The 17497-nt window shown below is 38.0% G+C and overlaps 1 protein-coding gene and 1 long non-coding RNA gene across 4 annotated transcripts in view; one reads left to right on the plus strand and one right to left on the minus strand.

Moving 5' to 3' along the window:
- The window catches only part of LOC145934836 (uncharacterized), a 68113-nt gene extending 54179 nt beyond the window's left edge, over positions 1-13934 (plus strand). For all 3 annotated transcript variants that reach the window (XM_083035621.1, XM_083035620.1, XM_083035623.1), the window contains 4 exons: positions 1163-1418; positions 10425-10540; positions 11311-11644; positions 11910-13934. In XM_083035621.1, the coding sequence (XP_082891747.1) occupies positions 1383-1418; positions 10425-10540; positions 11311-11644; positions 11910-12146 (723 nt within the window). In that variant the 5' untranslated portion in view covers positions 1163-1382 and the 3' untranslated portion in view covers positions 12147-13934. The remainder of the gene's footprint in view (positions 1-1162; positions 1419-10424; positions 10541-11310; positions 11645-11909) is intronic.
- The window catches only part of LOC145934839 (uncharacterized), a 162625-nt gene extending 145202 nt beyond the window's left edge, over positions 1-17423 (minus strand). Inside the window, exons 1-3 of the long non-coding RNA XR_014425116.1 lie at positions 16696-17423; positions 16196-16597; positions 3693-3810 (exon numbers count right to left, since the gene is read on the minus strand). This is a non-coding gene — a long non-coding RNA (uncharacterized LOC145934839). The remainder of the gene's footprint in view (positions 1-3692; positions 3811-16195; positions 16598-16695) is intronic.
- Between the last annotated feature and the right edge of the window lie 74 nt (positions 17424-17497).

The following is a 17497-nucleotide window of genomic DNA, read 5'->3' on the forward strand; positions in this document are numbered from 1 at the left end:
GAATGATGCCAGGAGAGCGTCGACATCGCCATACTGCTACGTATGGCGCCCGTATCTTTTTTTGTCTTTTATCAATCGGAATTTATACGCGGAATTATCGGGACACGGACAATGAGCAGGAATTATCGTTCACTTCGCTGTTTATCGTGTATTAATCAATAATGCGATAGCCGAAGTCTCTGATGGATAGCGCAAGTGACCAAACGATAAATAACGAAAGAAATGAATGCTGAACTAGCGGGAAAGAAAGAAAAGAGAAAAAGTTTTTTGCGCAAGAGAGTAACATTTGTCGAGTCTCCCATGAGGAATGACATTTCTCTAGGTAGGTCAGTAACATATGTCGCGGCGCGACGTAATCGACGGCAACAAGCGAGGCGTGAGATAAGATATCGATTCACAGCATCATCGCGATTGAGTGACGAAACGTTTAGACTTTATCGGCAAATGTCGAATATTAGACCCACAGTCGCTCCTGACATGTCGCGGTAAACGCGTTGTCCTCTCGAATTCACACAATTGAAATTCTAATATCGTTTACGTTTACACAAGTTTAAGTTTAATTTGTGATTTTCGCGGATGATTTGCTGAAAAAATCATCTTGAAGTTTTGATCGCGACATATACTTTATATGCGTTTTTAAAAACGGTTTTCGAAACTTTAAATAAATTTTAAGTGACAAATTATTTTAATACACACAAGTTTGCTTAAATAATTTTCCTACATGAAAGGTGAGAATGTGTGATAGATCACGAGATCGTGATAGAATAAAAAAGATGTATCGCAAATTAAAATATCATAGTTTCATATTTGCGATTAAAGTAAAGGCGCAATATAATTAATTTTATTTAGTAATATTGCCGAATAATAATAATCTTATCTATTAGAAAATCTATGTATATGAAAATCACCGAATTGAATCAGTCTTTAAATATATCAATAATATATTATGAAATTTATTTTTTATTGAATTTTTATGATTATTTTTAGAAGCTGAGTTTCTGTAATAAATTCACGCAAATGTTAGAGTGTAATGAAAATAATTGATCGCTGGCATCGATAACGATTTGGACAGAGCGATGATTTGTCGATGATTATCTCGTTGCGATTAAAGCGGTGTTGTAAGAAACCGTTAATATATGTATGTATGTTTATCTGTCGATAGATTGGTGACGCGGTAGCCATGTCATCGCCGGATCGGCACGGCGGATCATCACGAGAAATCGACGTGGGGCCGGGAGAGAGTCATCGTCGTCGGCCCGATATACTTAGGGCCGCCGAGTAAAAAGCCGATAGCCGAGGGATCGGTAATTCAAGGATCGATACGAGCGGATCGATCCACCAGCTCGCAACCTACGGCCTCCTTGCTGGCCTGGCCAGCTACTATGCGAATTGAAGCTCTCAGCACCCTCCTCGTCGCGGTAAGTGCTAATTAAATAAGACGAACATTGGACCAATCGCGATCTGTGCGTTTAAAATCGATACGTCTCTCGAAATCCTCTCTTCTAGTGTTTAGAGAATTATATGCAAAAATAAAAGCTAACGATTATAATTGAAAAACTTGGAAAAGAAAATTTAAAAAGAAAAATTTCGAGAAAATAAGAAAGTACAATTAGTAATTGCTGCGTTAGTCATAATTATTTAATCAAAGTTAATTTTCAAAGTCAGTTGAAACTTAGTGTTAATAGTAGCGGGGTACTGTTAATAAAATTCTCAATCATGCGCTCGTTGTATGTGGTGGAGTATGTAAACTCACTGGTTATTTCAATCGTGCGTTTCCAGTATACGATTGACGCAACAATCGACGTCCATGGCGATGTCGTATTGTGCCGGACGAACGAACGCAACGAAACAATAATTATGATATCCAGCATCGATGCAACGATCATAAAGTACCGCCCGTCGCGTGTGTTATTAGCATATTATCGAGATAGCAGGGTGCGCGCGTATGTACACACAATCGCGCCAACTATGTCGATAGAGCTATGAACGATGTGTTTTTCTTTAGTCAGCCATCACCTGTCACGGAGGCGCATCGATAAACTTCTAGAATTATGGCGCGGATCGTGCGCTTTCGTTCCTTTCATCTTCCTTTCCTCTGCGGCTTGTCGCCTTTTCTCACAGCTGACTTTCGTCGTTGAATATCGTTTCTCGTCTCTCGCTCAGACTAGTCCGACTTGCGGAAGGCGACAGAATCTTTAATAATGTTCAAAGTATCTTCGAGCGCTACTGACAATGAGATTCGATCTATCGGACATAGCGCAGAATCGATCGATCAATATGCAATATTTCGTTTAAGAATTTGTCATCAGCTAGAGCGATAAACTGCAGTATGGAAGTTTATACATCACATATCGAGATCGCAATTAGCATCCGCGGATCAGAAATTATCGCAAAGGAAAAAGCAATATCCCCTTAGCAATATCACCGATTGACGTCACGCACATACCAGCGTTATCTTACATATAACATTATGCGCCGACGACGTATATAGACGCACGGCGACGAGTTACTACGCGCCCGTGATATTGATAAATGATAATCATCGATGCAGCCCGCGCGCGCTGTGCCGATAATTTAATAATGGTAGATTAGCGGTGCGCACGCATACGCGTGTAAATCGTGTACGCGGCCATCGCAGGGTTGGGGCCCACGGCGCGGTATTACTATGCTAATCGGTCCGGCATCGGCGCCGATCATGCCTTCAATAAATAATCCTCTTAACGCGGTGTTAAACGGATGTGTGCGGAGTCCGCCGATTTGTGCGAATGCCGGATGTCGCGATGAAGATACGGTCGGCATTTTTGGAGAGCTAGGTGCATTCCCGATTACTTCGCATCGCCGTCGGCACCATCGTTCGACACGTCTGTGCGAAGCACAGTGAAACTTTAAGAGCGTTTTAAATTTATGCAAAAGTGCGTCGTTCGTTACATTTATTTTAGAAGAACGTCTTATTTATTTTAGAAAAGGGTCTCTGTGCCTATTTTTTAATTTTTAATTATATACTGAGATTTTAATCGAAATAGCGAATATATTTTTTAGCAATGTCAGTGTTCGAAATAGAAGTCATTCGCACCGATAGCAAAATCATCGCGAATGACCGAGGAATGACTCTGTAAACGCAGTTCTCGGTTTGTCCGATCGATATATATCTATATACCGGTTTGGATCTAATCGGAAATCGAATACCGTAGTTCACGTATCGCTTTCAAAGCCATCGACCAACTACTTCTGTTGAATCATCCGCCTACGCATATCGTTCGTGATCAGCGACTGTAAAGCGAATTTCACGCCTTGTCGCAGATAATATGTGGGAAGAGCTAAAACTGACGATTGGCAGCAGACCAACCAGAAACGAGGCGTGACTTCGCCGTCTTGGCTTTTATACAAATGCTAATGCATCAGATTGATTCGTAGAATGCATTAAACGAACTCGTAAAGTTTCAAATTTATTAGAGACAAATGAGTTGTATAAACGCTTAATGATGACTCAATCATTTCAATATAAATTATGAAACCTGTCGAAACAATTTTTTTTTTCCGATCGTTCATAACACAAAAACTTATAACGCCTGATTAAATTGCGCATAATTAAAAAATTGCATTTGCTCTTTTTTCATCGATTTTTTTTATTCTTTCGGAATAGCACAATGGAAAAAAGAGAGAGATATAATGTTTGCGTATACGTTACTTACATAAGCCGTTCACCAATTTGACATGATGCTCCAGGGGTCCGTGAACGCCTCGCAATAAGATATTTGTCGGATGAACGCCTTCTTCTATTATCGCATGGACCCGTCGCAGTCGCGCAGCCTGTAATTTAAAACAATTTGGAAATAATATATTACGAATCGCAGTTAGGCATAATATAATATAAAAGAGGGTGGATCTCTGCGCGCATGTGGTTTTGCGTGGATGATTTAGTGAGTCGTCGTGGGTGTATCGTATTTGCCGCCGGGACGTCGTTCCCTTCCAATAGTTTCTTTTTTTTCGTACGTTCTAACTCGATTATACCCGATTGGTAGAGAAGAGAAAAGTATTATATATTTCAACGCGAGATAGACAGACGCATACATATATCGCGAGTGGAGCTCGACATTCTTTCTCCATTCGGCTTTAAACCGAATTATATAACAAACGTATAAGGCAAGTCGCGCTTCCTCGTTTTCCCAATTAACATTCCACTCGTGTCAACGTATCGAACAATCGCGATGTCGCGACTACCCCGCTGGGAGACAGGTGTCGTCGCGACGGGATATACTATATGCTAGACACTTATTTTACGGAAACCGTCGTCGCGTTCTTCAGCTTCCCACTTGAATCACGACTTTGCGCGACAAACACGCGCGTGAAGTATGCGTAAAAAAAAAAAAAAATTTACACGATGCTTCCTCCTTTGGGCCGATTCCGTTCCGATCTGTCGACCAGCACTCGCAGCCATCTGTGAAATCTCACGTGACGAGCGGATCGTCATTTAATTTGCCGTCGTGAACGAGAGTAGAAAAGGGAGAGGAAAGAGAGTCCTGCGGTGTCTCACGGAAAGTACGCGCGCGCGTAACTGTACGCACGATTTACGCACCGTGCGCATCACACGCACGAGATGGCAAGGCGACTAACCAAATATTTATACACGTCAATCATAACACACGGCGAAGCATTCGCTGTCTAAACAGTCCGCGGGTTGTGCCCTCCCGTGCGAGCCACTTCGCCGTTGGCCGTTTATTGTGCCGGCCGGCACGCTGGAGGACCTTTCATTGCTCCTTACCTATCTCTAACAGGCACTCGATAGTTGCCGTTTGTCATGCGCTCCACGATGTTTACCTTTCCACGGTGAAAAAAAATTACATCGCGTTCGCTTAACTCGCGCCATGCGTCGCGTTGTCACGCGTTGTCGATGCGCAATATATATTGTGGGCTCGTCGTATGTTACTCTTCCGATTCGTCGAACGAACAAAATTAGACGCGAACGAGTAAGGACTTGAATCGTGATCCGTCTCGCGGATGACAAAGTGGCTCTCGATCAATTATCGGAAAAGAATGTAAAAAAGTCGGGATGCGAAGTAGAATTCGTATATTCAGGTATTAAGTGATGTAAATATCGCATAAAATATGAAGAATATATCGTATAAAATTTGCAGGATCAGAATGGAATTGGTAAAAAATGTGGGCACGGGACAAGAATCAAGTACTTCTCTCGAAACGTTTAATAAATGGTGAAATGCTGGTGTTGAAACCACCTTTGGCACTTTGCAATAAGCCGGGAGTACCTCCGGTCTTTATAAATGCACAAAGACTATGCTAATGATACGAGCGCTGCATTGACGGTTGGGTAAACACGAGCTGGCTGCTTCGAGTCCTGTCGCGAGTTTATCGTGTAAACTGTCTTTAATGATTGCCAGTAAAGGCCAACCGGCCGTTTCAACGCTCTACTATTTTACCGGCTCAAACTTAATTTGTTGCTATATATACAATCATTTAAATCATACGGAAGCACCGATAATTGTCGGATAGTCATTAACGCGTAAAGATCCTCTAAAGAATCATTAGTGACGATCTATCACCTCTCGACGAGAATGACAGCTCGTCGACTATAATTGTGAATTAACGAAGGTAATTAAATTTTTTGTTGCGAGAGATACGTACTTCAAGATTTTTGTTTTTTTTTTAAGAAAAAAAAAGATAACGTATATAATAATTTGAAGTGTTTATCGAATCTGTATCTGTGTTTATACTTCAATCTTCGAAGTATGAAGTACACTATCTGCGATGTCTAATCTGTGTTATAGTCGAACACGTCGTAAAATCTTGCCGGAATGCGATCCGTGGGTCGTTACAAGCGCGTAAAAGCCGAAAGTGCGTTGTGTGCCAAAGCGCGTGCTCTTCTTCGAACGTACACTAATTTAAATGAATGGAGCAGTAAAAGTCGCGGAAGATTACGCACCTTTTCGTGACGAATCAATTACGTATATAGGTACATATAGACGCGATCTTGAATATGTTCTTTCCAATGAATGGCGCGAATAAATGACTCCTCATAAATCAAAGTGCATTTATAACTCAGGAGGTGATATATTTTTGTAATTAAATTGTCGATATTTCTTCAATGTAATAAAGGCAACTCTTATACATATATTATATTATTCATTATCGCGATATTTCGCATAATCACGATCGAATCAAGTGGGACGTGGCGTTTTTTTCGCGAATATTTCGAAAGACAGATCTTTCGCCATTCAGAATTGATATTCAAATCAATGGCTTATTAACGAGGGAGACACGATACAATATCTCATTATTTACGACGTAACAGACATCGCGGACGCAGGCGGCGACAGGCGTACAATGTAAACGGTACAGTTTCTGCGAACGGGAAACCGCACCGGCCACACTCGAGCAGGCTCATAAATTATCGGCACGCGTTTCTCCAATCGCGGCACCCGCGGTAACCGGACGTGAAAAAGTCGCGGCCAATGGCGCGAGAGAGAATGCCCGCTGGATTACGTTTGTACCCGCGTTAACTGCCGCCTCCGATCGGCGGTAGAAGGATTTTTATCGCGCGGTTCGCCGTCGCGATTTTTTGACGCGAGAGAATTGCGTTGAAGCGGAATTCGCGTTCGCCATATGATTTCGCACGATATCACTCTCTTGTTACGCGAACGCTTGTGTATTTCACGATCGGTAATCTCGCTGGTATTTCTGGGTGCCTATATGCTTTTTAAATATATAATAACACCTTTGCCTAGATCTCTCTGCACGGTGTACCCTGTAAATCTCACTGCCGGTAGCGATAAATAACGCGCGCTGATTATATATGCTATTGGAGTTTAAAAGAACGCTGAGGTTTTAATTAGCCGTTTGTTCGCGTTTCTCGCTCGAAGAATTAATGATCCTGCTTGGATGAATGAATTATCGAAGAAAAAATTCCGTTTTCAATGTCCTAAACGTCCTAAACAATAATATGTAACACAAAATCCCTTGAATCTCATCTTTTCATCAATATTTTGATCGAAATTCAATCCTTTTCCCTTCTGATAAGTCTTACTTCTAAATATTCCGAGATGACTTTAAAGTCGTCGGCAATCACTGATCACCGATGATTTTGCGTATGTATATACATGCATGACTAATAAATTGAACACGAGATCGATATGGTGATCGATTTTTCGGATCGGCAGCCTACAATGGGAAAAGAGAGAGAGAGAAAGAAAAAAAAAGAACGGGACTCAAGCGAGCACCCACGTGGCGACATAAACATGGTCGGGCGATAAGCAGCGTCCTCATCCGGATACCGGTCTCCACGATTCCCCGAACGTTATCGGTATACCCGAAGTATATCGTAGCTGTACGTATATCGCAACTCTCTCGGACCCGGAGTGCATTCCGGGAGGCAAGAGATACGAAGAGTTGGGGACTAGTCGGGCCCCGACCGCCGGCTTCGCGGCGTCATCGTCAATGCGTTATGGGACTCTAATTGCGTCACAAATTATTTCCGCCGCTTCCACGTGGGAGGGACGATATTTCCTCCTCTCTGTTGATACACCATGACGGTGAAGACAACCGGGATAAGAGAGAGAGAAAGAGAGAGAGAGGCGAATGTTACTTTATCGCTATACCTTGAACTTAAGTAACTTTTGGAATTAAGTGTGATTGGTGCGATAGTGTATTATCAGGTCATATGCGTTTGTGATTAATTATGCTAACGATACGAACACGTGAAAGTATTTCTGTCTCTTATAATTAATCTTCCTTGCGACTTATTAGATATTCTGACAATCATACAAATGGCGGGAAGATAGGATATCATTGATAATTGTTATTGATCGATACAGAGTGATCGATAAACGTTTTCAGATAAAAATACGTGTGGCCGAGATTCGAAATGTAAATTAGAGTGTACATAAATTATATGTATAGAGAAAAGGGAAAGTACTTGGAACGCAAAGAAGCAATAAAAACGTCATCTTCGATTAACTTCGTTACGTGAAGGCTTATAATGGACCGGTTCACATTTTCATTCGGTAATCAATGTACGAATTTCTTCTGTATGGAAATATATACAGCGTACTTTTGCAAAGGCGAAACGAGTTTGTAATCCGCGTAGCCGTAGCTCAAGCAACTTTTGCGTCGCGCGCGGACGCGCCGTAACGATAAATCTTTATCCGCGCCGACATTGAAAATGATCGGGGTGGATAAGTTGCGAACTGTCATTAGCTAAAATTGCGAAAACGAGCAAATTGCCCGGCGATTGGAACAGGATTACGAGAGAGCGCGTTTGGTCGGCCGAAATATATCCGGGATTATCTCATCGTACTTTTCGGCTCGAGAAACGCCCGGCTAATTTCAACTTTCGCAGAAAGCATCCGTTTCATTATCGTAAAGAATGCGGGGAAAGAGAGAGAAGAATTCACGATGCTAATTGACGTCTTCTTGGTCCGGGCATGACATCGAGGTAACGGCTTAACTTCGTTTCTTTAGGAGCATCGCCGTGAAATCTTACGGCTGCGATTTCTGGCACGAGAAATAATCTTCATCGCGAGATATAATTATCTATGTGAACTGTTTTTCACTTGCAAATATACTTTTAAACAGCGCAATTAAAAATGAAGAGAAAATTATTACTAATAATTGCAAATAATTTTGAATCAAGATATACCAGTGATCATTGTATAATTTTTTTCTTAAAGTCGAATATAACAATTATTTTCTGAAAATGTCTATCTTTTTATGGCTTCGACTATAGGAACGAAATTATTGTCACTATAAACGGCTACAAAAAACATCGTTCATTAAAAATAGGATGCTAAGTTCACATATAGGAATTATAAATTATTAATTTGCCTCGGGATACATATCCGATTTGAATAATCGAATCTATTCATAGGCACTCGTGTACACGATCGAACAATTTGATCGCATTGTGGTAATAATTATAATCTTGATTTAGCGAGCAATTAACGCGAATTAAGTCGTGTTGTAATGTCCGCTACCGTGCACTCGGTACATCTCTATATGATTAAAATCGCACTGCCAGCAAGAGAGAGAATTCCTTCCCCGGATGATGCAAGAATTCGATAAGATCACGGGGTACGTGATGTGTGGTCCCGATGTGTGATTAAACATCCGTTTAATCCGAACGCGCAGTTCTGTCCAATACGAGTTCCTCGTACAGGAGGCGCCGCCGCTTAGTTAATCGTTCACCCGGAGAAACGATGGCTTAATTAAACGTCGGCGATGTCGGCTCTATATCGCGTTCTCTCGTTTATATAAACCTCGTCGAGAAGTTTTCGTTCTATCCCTTGACAGTATTCTTAATGTATTATATGAAAGAAAAATGTCATATATATCGGGATACTTGATGATGCGGAATTACGAGATGTAACGCTTATTAACTCTTGAGAATAACGCTTAGTTTATTATATGTACATTGCTATAAATTATTAATAAAGATCTTTGTCGATACGACATTTTTCCTTCAAAATTAGCTGTGGAGAGAATCTATTTACGAAACATTTACATTCTTTCTTATATTGTGTGCACACATAGGTGTATATACTTTCTATAGATTATCGATACCGCTCTTTCTTTCCCGGTTTTTTCTACAACTGTAAATATTACACTTTACGCGAACTTTGAGAGAGAGAATCTTCTTGTGAAGCAATAAAGAAAAGGAAGACGTTGAGTCGAGTGAATGAAACAAGCCGGTTCCGTGTGTCTCCTGCGGTGACGAGTTATACGGCGCAATTAAATCGAAAGTGTGGTGTACCGCGCGCGAGAAAGAGGCACGCTTACGTATTAATAAGCAGCGAGCGGCGACGGCGGCGCCGTAAGGCCTGTTTTGCATAAAAATTATAAGCCGAATTAATGTTTTCACCTTCACGTAAGCTCACACTATATACCGCGCTCGTTCACGTGTCCGCGGATTCGGGGCGAGATGCGTGACTAACACCGTGTTTTATTTGCGCGTTCTCGCGTACCAGTCTCCGAACCCTGTCCGGTTCTTTCTCACGCACGATCCTTCACCGATATTATTATCAAGGCAATTCTAAACTGACAATACGCAAAATATGCTTATTGTAAAATTATGCGTCTTTGCCGGTGAACGGCATGTTGTGACTATTAAGACATATGTATATATATATATATTATACTTGTTGCAATAGAAATATAGTTACTTGACTTGTTGTCAGACGTGAATAAAAATGCATCTGCTTTAATAAATGGCATAATAAAGATTATAGAAATATTGGTTTATATGAAAATTTGTATGTAATCAGTACTTAATCGCAAGTAGATGATAAAAGTTTCTTTGCATAATTATTGAGAGATTTATGTTCTTAATTTTTAAAATTGAGAGAAAAAGAGAAAGAGAGACCAGATGTCAAACATGTGAATAAATAATTTATGCGTTCCCATGATTCTCGTTGCAGGTGGTTTGGCTGACCGCACTCCTGTGCCCGCGGCTTACTGCCGCCAACAATCTGACTTTAGCCGTCTCCTCTCGAAGGCCCAGGGAACAGCCTTCCAGACGACATATCTCTCGTTGGTAAGCAAAGATTTTCGGGGAAAAAAAATAACGGGAAAAAATGAGAATATAATTATCATTAAATATACTTTGTCAATCTAATTTAAGCATACAAAACTCAAATTTAATCTTTTTCAGTATTTACAACAATTTTTAACCAAGATATGTTCCCTTTTTTGATAATTTTTTGTTTTGTAATCATGGCTTTTATTTAATAATATTTGCGCGAATAATGATCAATTGAAATGCGTAGAAACGCGGTGCACACACTTCGCGTTTATTATTTAACATTTGTATTTGTACGCTATTCGTATTCAGTACGCTATCTTAATTATTATCATTGCTACACATAAAATGCTAATATAATAATAATATATATATAAAACGAAGTAAAATATCATGTCTCGCGAAACTTTTTTAAATCGCCACAACATTCTACCGCGTAATTTAGATATGGGCGCGGTCAACATAGGAGGAATATCGTTTCCTCCTCTGTGTGTATGTGTTTGTGGCGAGCTAAATCCGATTTAAATTCAACAGGGCTCAGCGTGGCGTAGCACCAAGTATAATTTTCTTTTTTACATATTTTTTTCATTAATTCGCTTGTTAACACGACGATTATGTTTTTCGGGGCAACGATTAGAATTTGAAAAATGAGAAAAGTTCTCTAAATAACACATGTCCTCTGCCTACACTCTTAAAAAAATTAATATAGTAAAGAGAGGTTTGATTACGAAAGAATTGATCAAAAATAAGAATCGATTAAGCAAGAGAAACATCTGCCATTACAGGACAGTGCCACTGGAGGAGCCAACGAACAAGCGAACGCCATATCAAGAGATGAAGATGATTCTGCGTCAGGAAGGAGGCGAGGACGGCAACCCGGTCGATTGCTGTCCTATGATATTTGAAACAGTGCAACCGGTCGGTGGTCGAAATCGACAAGATATGTACGTTGAACTCTATCGAGATGTCAACAATGTGCAGAGGTTCTTCGAGCTTTCTTGCAGACCAGACGTTCTCGATAAGCCATGCAGGTTCATCGACCGGAAGTTCGCCAACCAGTCTAGATGCGTGCAACAGTTCTCGTATACGTATGCTATCATCGAGAATCCTGGATCGAAGGTATGATCACGAATCATCAAAATTCTCTATTATAATTTCATCATTCAAAAGAAAGTAATACATTTTTTATTATATATAAAAAATATATTAGATATATTAATATATAGATATATTAATATTTTTAAGATTACGGTTTCTTTGTACTATTATGAATCTATTTAAAACAATGTATAATTATAAATGATCATTGAGAAATCTTAATAATGTATGATTAAGCGGAATTAAGAGATGTAATTAATGTACTAATTTTCTCATTCATATACAGATTGGAATGGAGGAGCACAGAAGACATCATCACAAGGAACACCATCAGGTACCCCCCCCGTTTGCTGGCAATAGTGTAAGCGGGTCCGGATGGACGTTGGATTATATCAGGGTGCGAAGCGGTTGCAGCTGCGAGATCATGCCGAAGCCGAAAAAGAAGAAAATCGCAACCAAGATGAGGAGAGCGAAGAGCAAACAGCGTCAATCGAGGGACCAAGAATTGGACTTTGAGACGTGAAAGTATCAATTCGCGTTTTAATGACAAGTACATTGTACGTGTAATTATGTTACTTATTTGCGACTGACTCGGGAGGATGATCGAATGCGAGACTAGATAGAACAAGGATGCATATGAAGGATATCAATACTTGTAAGATAGCAGGACGTAATGAAAAACGTTACCAACGATCGTATCATCGATTTTCTGATGACAATTAAGTACATAATTAATTTATTAGACATTATCGCGTAGAACGCGTCGTTTCGTAAATGATGCGTTTGCCATCAATTAATATTAGTTATTAATAATAGATTTTGCAAGTGATATCCTTGGTGCTTCGTTTATGAAAACCTCTTAAAAACTTACAATTAGCGTATTTTAAATATTTCTTCCTATTTATTATCATAAATGTTTTAATAGAAAATTTTTCGCCAATTACACGTAAGTGCAATTTTCGCGAAAATCACTTGTCGATTTTAAAACGATATTATAGCAATAAATTGATCATTATTGAACGTAGATCGAGACACAACGAATATAGCAGTTGATTGATGTGGCGATTCAAAAGCAATATTTCAAGATAATGTCAGGATAATCCCTTTCTAAAAAAGGCATGTTATTGATATTGTTGTCGCTTTTCCGCGGTGTTGATTGCTGATTGGCTGTCTCGATTCACGTTGTGTATTATATTCATAGCATCGAGCAGCTGTCATCGCGAGGGTTAGCAGTTTGAGTTTGTTCAAAATAAAATTAAATAAAATAATATGTTTTAAATAATATGTTATAATATAATACTTTAAAAACTCGAATAAGAATATGTATATTATATTACTTACAAAATATTATTTTAATTATAATAATATGTTGTAAATAATATATGTTATAATATATACTTTGTCCGCGATTAATATTTTTTGACAGAAATCAGCTGATAACTGTCAAAAATATTAATCGAATTTAAAATATTAAAACATTATTTAATTTTATTTTGGACAAACTGTCAAACTAATCCTCGCGATAATAGCCTCTCGATGCTATGAATATAACGCACAACGTAAATCGAGGCTAATCAACATCGGAAAAAAAAAGGCAACAATACTTGCGAGAATCGACTTATTATATAATATACCTTTTTTAGAAAGGGACTAGAACAACACAAGCTTCTCGATTTTATGTTAAAAAGAATGATACAGAAATCAGCTGATAACTGTCAAAAATATTAGTTTAGAGTATTATAACATGTCATTTTAAAACATATTATTATTTTATTTAATTTTATTTTGAACAAACTGATTGATTTTTTCAGTAAATATATTTGAACATTCATTAAGATTCGTCGTTCTGATATTTAAGAATGGTACGAGAAACCGCGATAATTCAGAAATCGTTGTCAAAGCGCGCCTTGAATGAACTGACTTTCGTAAAGAACGTTCAAAACTACAAGTGCAATCGCGAGTATAGATGACTAAAACATATAAAAGAAAAAGTTTGTTGAAGGATATATTTTTTGCCTCAGTTTTTATCTGCGTATCGAGTTTCGGACGCGCGTTTCGAGTTTCCGAGCCGTGCTCACTCGAACGTGAAAGAATTGGAGATAACGCGAGAAGGACGCGACGAGGAACAGAGAAAGACGCAAGATATTTCGCGACTCGATGAATCTCTCTCTTCTTTCTCTTTTTGACAGAAATCAGCTGATTAAAGCGTTAATTTGCCAATTAAATTTTAAAATAAAAATGTTATAAGAATTAAAATAATAATGTTGTAAATAATATATTATAATTCCTTAAACTCGATTAATATTTTTGATAGTTATCAGCTGATTTCTGTCAAAAAATATTATTCGAGTTTAAAGTATTATAACATATTATTTAAAACAATTATTTTAATTTTTATAACATATTTTTATTCTAAAATTTAATTAACAAATTAATACCTTATTAATATTTCTTGACAGAAATCAACTGATTAAAGCGTTAATTTGTTAATTAAATTTTAAAATAATAATAAGTTTTAAATAATATATGCTATAATTCTTTAAACTCGATTAATATTTTTGACAGTTATCAGCTGATTTCTGTCAAAAAATATTATTCGAGTTTAAAGTATTATAAAATATTATTTATAACATTATTATTTTAATTTTTATATTTTTATTTTAAAATTTAATTAGCAAATTAACACTTTATGCTGATTTCTATCAAAAAATATTAATCAGGTTTAAACAAACTTTAAATAAAAATATCATTCTTTTTTATATAAAATCGAGAAATGTCGCGCGTAGCGCGCGCTTGTTTTGTTCTAGTTTCATTATAATTTTTATTTTAATTTACGACATGCGTATGTTTTGAAGCGCGTTTTATTTAATTTAATACTTTAGCTTACTAAATCTAATTTTTATTTTACCGGCGGCCAGTTTCTATTTTGTATTTTTACTTTTCTGTATATTAAATTTGTATGTACTCGCGGTAATTCATATGATATAGTTGTAATAGATATAATATTTTAATTAGTATCTAACTCGTTTATGTATAGATCTGTAATGCACGTTATTGCGTCAAAATAATGTGAATCATAGTCTAAAATTTATTTAATTAACCTGGTGCAAAGTACATACATATATAAACACACACTTAAGCTAATAGGAAAAACTAGAATGAGTAAGATGTGCCAACACACAGCCATGACAATGATTGATAAATCTGATTATTATAAGAGAAGGAAACTACTTGTAAAACTATTAAAATTAAGTTTTTTTTTTCTCTACAGATTTCCATTGCACATTGATATGATGCATATAAATAAAAGAAATTGGTGCAATCAGATGGATATAAAAGAGTTGGATAAAATATTTCCCTTATTTCCTTCCTGTAATTTCTTGTACCGCACATTTGATAGTTTTGTTCATACTATGCATTATTGTGATGCGCAATGTAGCGGAGATCTGTATTTTTAATTTACATAGCAAATTAACCCTATATTAATGCACTAATTCTCTGAGAAATTTTTAATGTACATATTTTTGTGGGAAATAAGCAATTTGCTGTTTTATATCACAATTTTATTTATGTATGTTTTATAGTATTAACATGATTTTTTAATTATTTTCGATTCGTATTCCTCATCGTAACTGCCACATATTAATAGTTTGAATGACTTCGAGTTAATAATATTTGTTGTATTATATATATATATATACACGTAACACCGTAAACATGCGGACATTTTCTGTATCACCGTGTGTTGTAAACATTGTACATAAACATTATTAATATACTTGTTATAAAATCTAATTTAATCATATATCTTCTTTTCTATGATATATGATTTCTTTTGAGTAAAACAGTTAAACAAGACCGAAGAATAGAAAAATATATTTTTAATAAAAATTTTTTACTAAAAAAGTCCGTAGGAGGTAAATTTTCCTGTTTCATAGAAAGACTACAGCTTTTTTGTTATTATTTTAGCTTATTGTTTTTTTATTCTAATCACAATGTCTCGAAAGAGAGAGAGAGAGAGAGAGAGAGAGGGAGGGAGATACTATACGGTGAATTCTCGTAAGACTAATTGTATTGCTTCAATTCCCAAAGTATCTATCGATGTAGGACGAATTAATTATTTATTTAAGACATAAATAAAATTCAAAACACTTTAATATAATTTAATTAAAAATAGCCTAATAAAGAGAATGAATTAATTGCAGTAATTTATTTAATATGGAAATTTATATTGAAATAATATTAAAATATCAAGATAACAGATCTCTCTCTCTCTCTCTCTCTCTCTCTCTCTCTCTCTCTCTCTCTCTCTCTCTCTCTCTCTCTCTCTCTCTCTCTCTCTCTCTCTCGCCCTCTCTCTGTCCATCTTTCTCTAAATGTAATAATATATATGTATATATAACAAGAGAAGTAAAGTTCGAGATTACATTTCAATGGATATTCAAAATGGTTGAAATAGCAGCAAATTACAGGAAATATACTTGTCTGGTCAGGACAAATATATACGGTCAGGAAATATTATATTTTTCTATCGCTTTATCAATAAATAAATAAATAAATATATCGACTCACATTTCGACTATTCTTTTCTCCGGTCTCGGCGTACTTTGGATTCCTCGCCGATATCATTTTTCCTGTAGGAAACCTCTGCGTCGAGAACTGTCCTCGTAGAAAATACTTGCTCGAAACATTTGCACTCGCGTTACTTCTTTTCGTTCGCGACGAGCGGCGACGCCCGGGTTTTAGCTATATTACATTTTCGACGCGTTTCGGTAAAACGCGATAATCGCGAGAGCTTATATTCGCGCGCGAATAAAACCGACGCTCCGTTTTCGCGTCGCCGCTTTTTCCAAGACCACTAACCGAAGGGCCTCATCGAACGACGAAGGCGACTTCTCTCGCGACGCACTCTGAAGTCGCCGATATTCGATCCCGAAATGGCCACCAGACACTGCGCAGCAGCGCAGTTGTAACCTGCAAAATATAAATACATGGAAATTATATTAATTAAACTGAAATAAAGAAAAATAAATCAATAGTATAATAAAACAAATAATAAATAAATTATTTACCATCTAGTTGTTCCGCCGTTGCCCGACGCCACCCTGGGCCTCCTCCTCGTAGAAGCTTCGAAGCACTTGCACTCGCGTTACTTTTTTTCGTTCGCGACGAGCGGCGACGCCCGGGTTTTATCTATCACATCTTCAACGCGTTTCGGTAAAAAGCGATAATCGCGAGAGCTTATTCGCGCACGAACAAACCGATGCTCCATTTTCGCGTCGCCGCTTTTTTCAAGGCCACTTCGGAGGGCCTCATCGAACGACGAAAGCGCCCGTAATTCTCGCGATGCACCCGTGAACTATCGGTGGCTCGACTCGGAGTTGTGACGTCACGCCATTTTGATCTTTCCGAGGAACGAACGTTGATGAGCGAGATTTACGATTCACGACCGATGAGATCGATCTCGAGCACGCGATCGCGATCACAATATGAGGACACGCGACGCGATCGGATTTGTACGATAATTAGCGACATAAAGATACTAATTAATACGCTCGTACTTTTCGCGTACTTTCGGCTCGAGTCGCGGAGCTGTGATATCGTCCGATCTTTCGGAGGAACGAACGACTAAATATTATATGAGCGAGATTCGCGGCCGATGAGATGAATCTCGCGCACGCGATCGCGATTACGACATCAGGACACGCGACGCGATCGAATTTGTACGATAATTAACGACAACGACGGCTAATTAATACTCGTACTCGGACTTTCGCGGACCGGCGACGAACGCGTGAACGTTGATGACGAACAATCTGAAGTTGCACCAGATGGCGGCATTCTAGATTGTGTTGGAAAATATACTCACCTAGG

The sequence above is a fragment of the Prenolepis imparis genome, unplaced genomic scaffold (assembly GCF_030444845.1).
Source record: "Prenolepis imparis isolate NDT839.2.m4 unplaced genomic scaffold, iyPreImpa1.0 SCAF_4, whole genome shotgun sequence".
In the NCBI taxonomy this organism is placed as follows: Eukaryota; Metazoa; Arthropoda; class Insecta; order Hymenoptera; family Formicidae; genus Prenolepis; species Prenolepis imparis.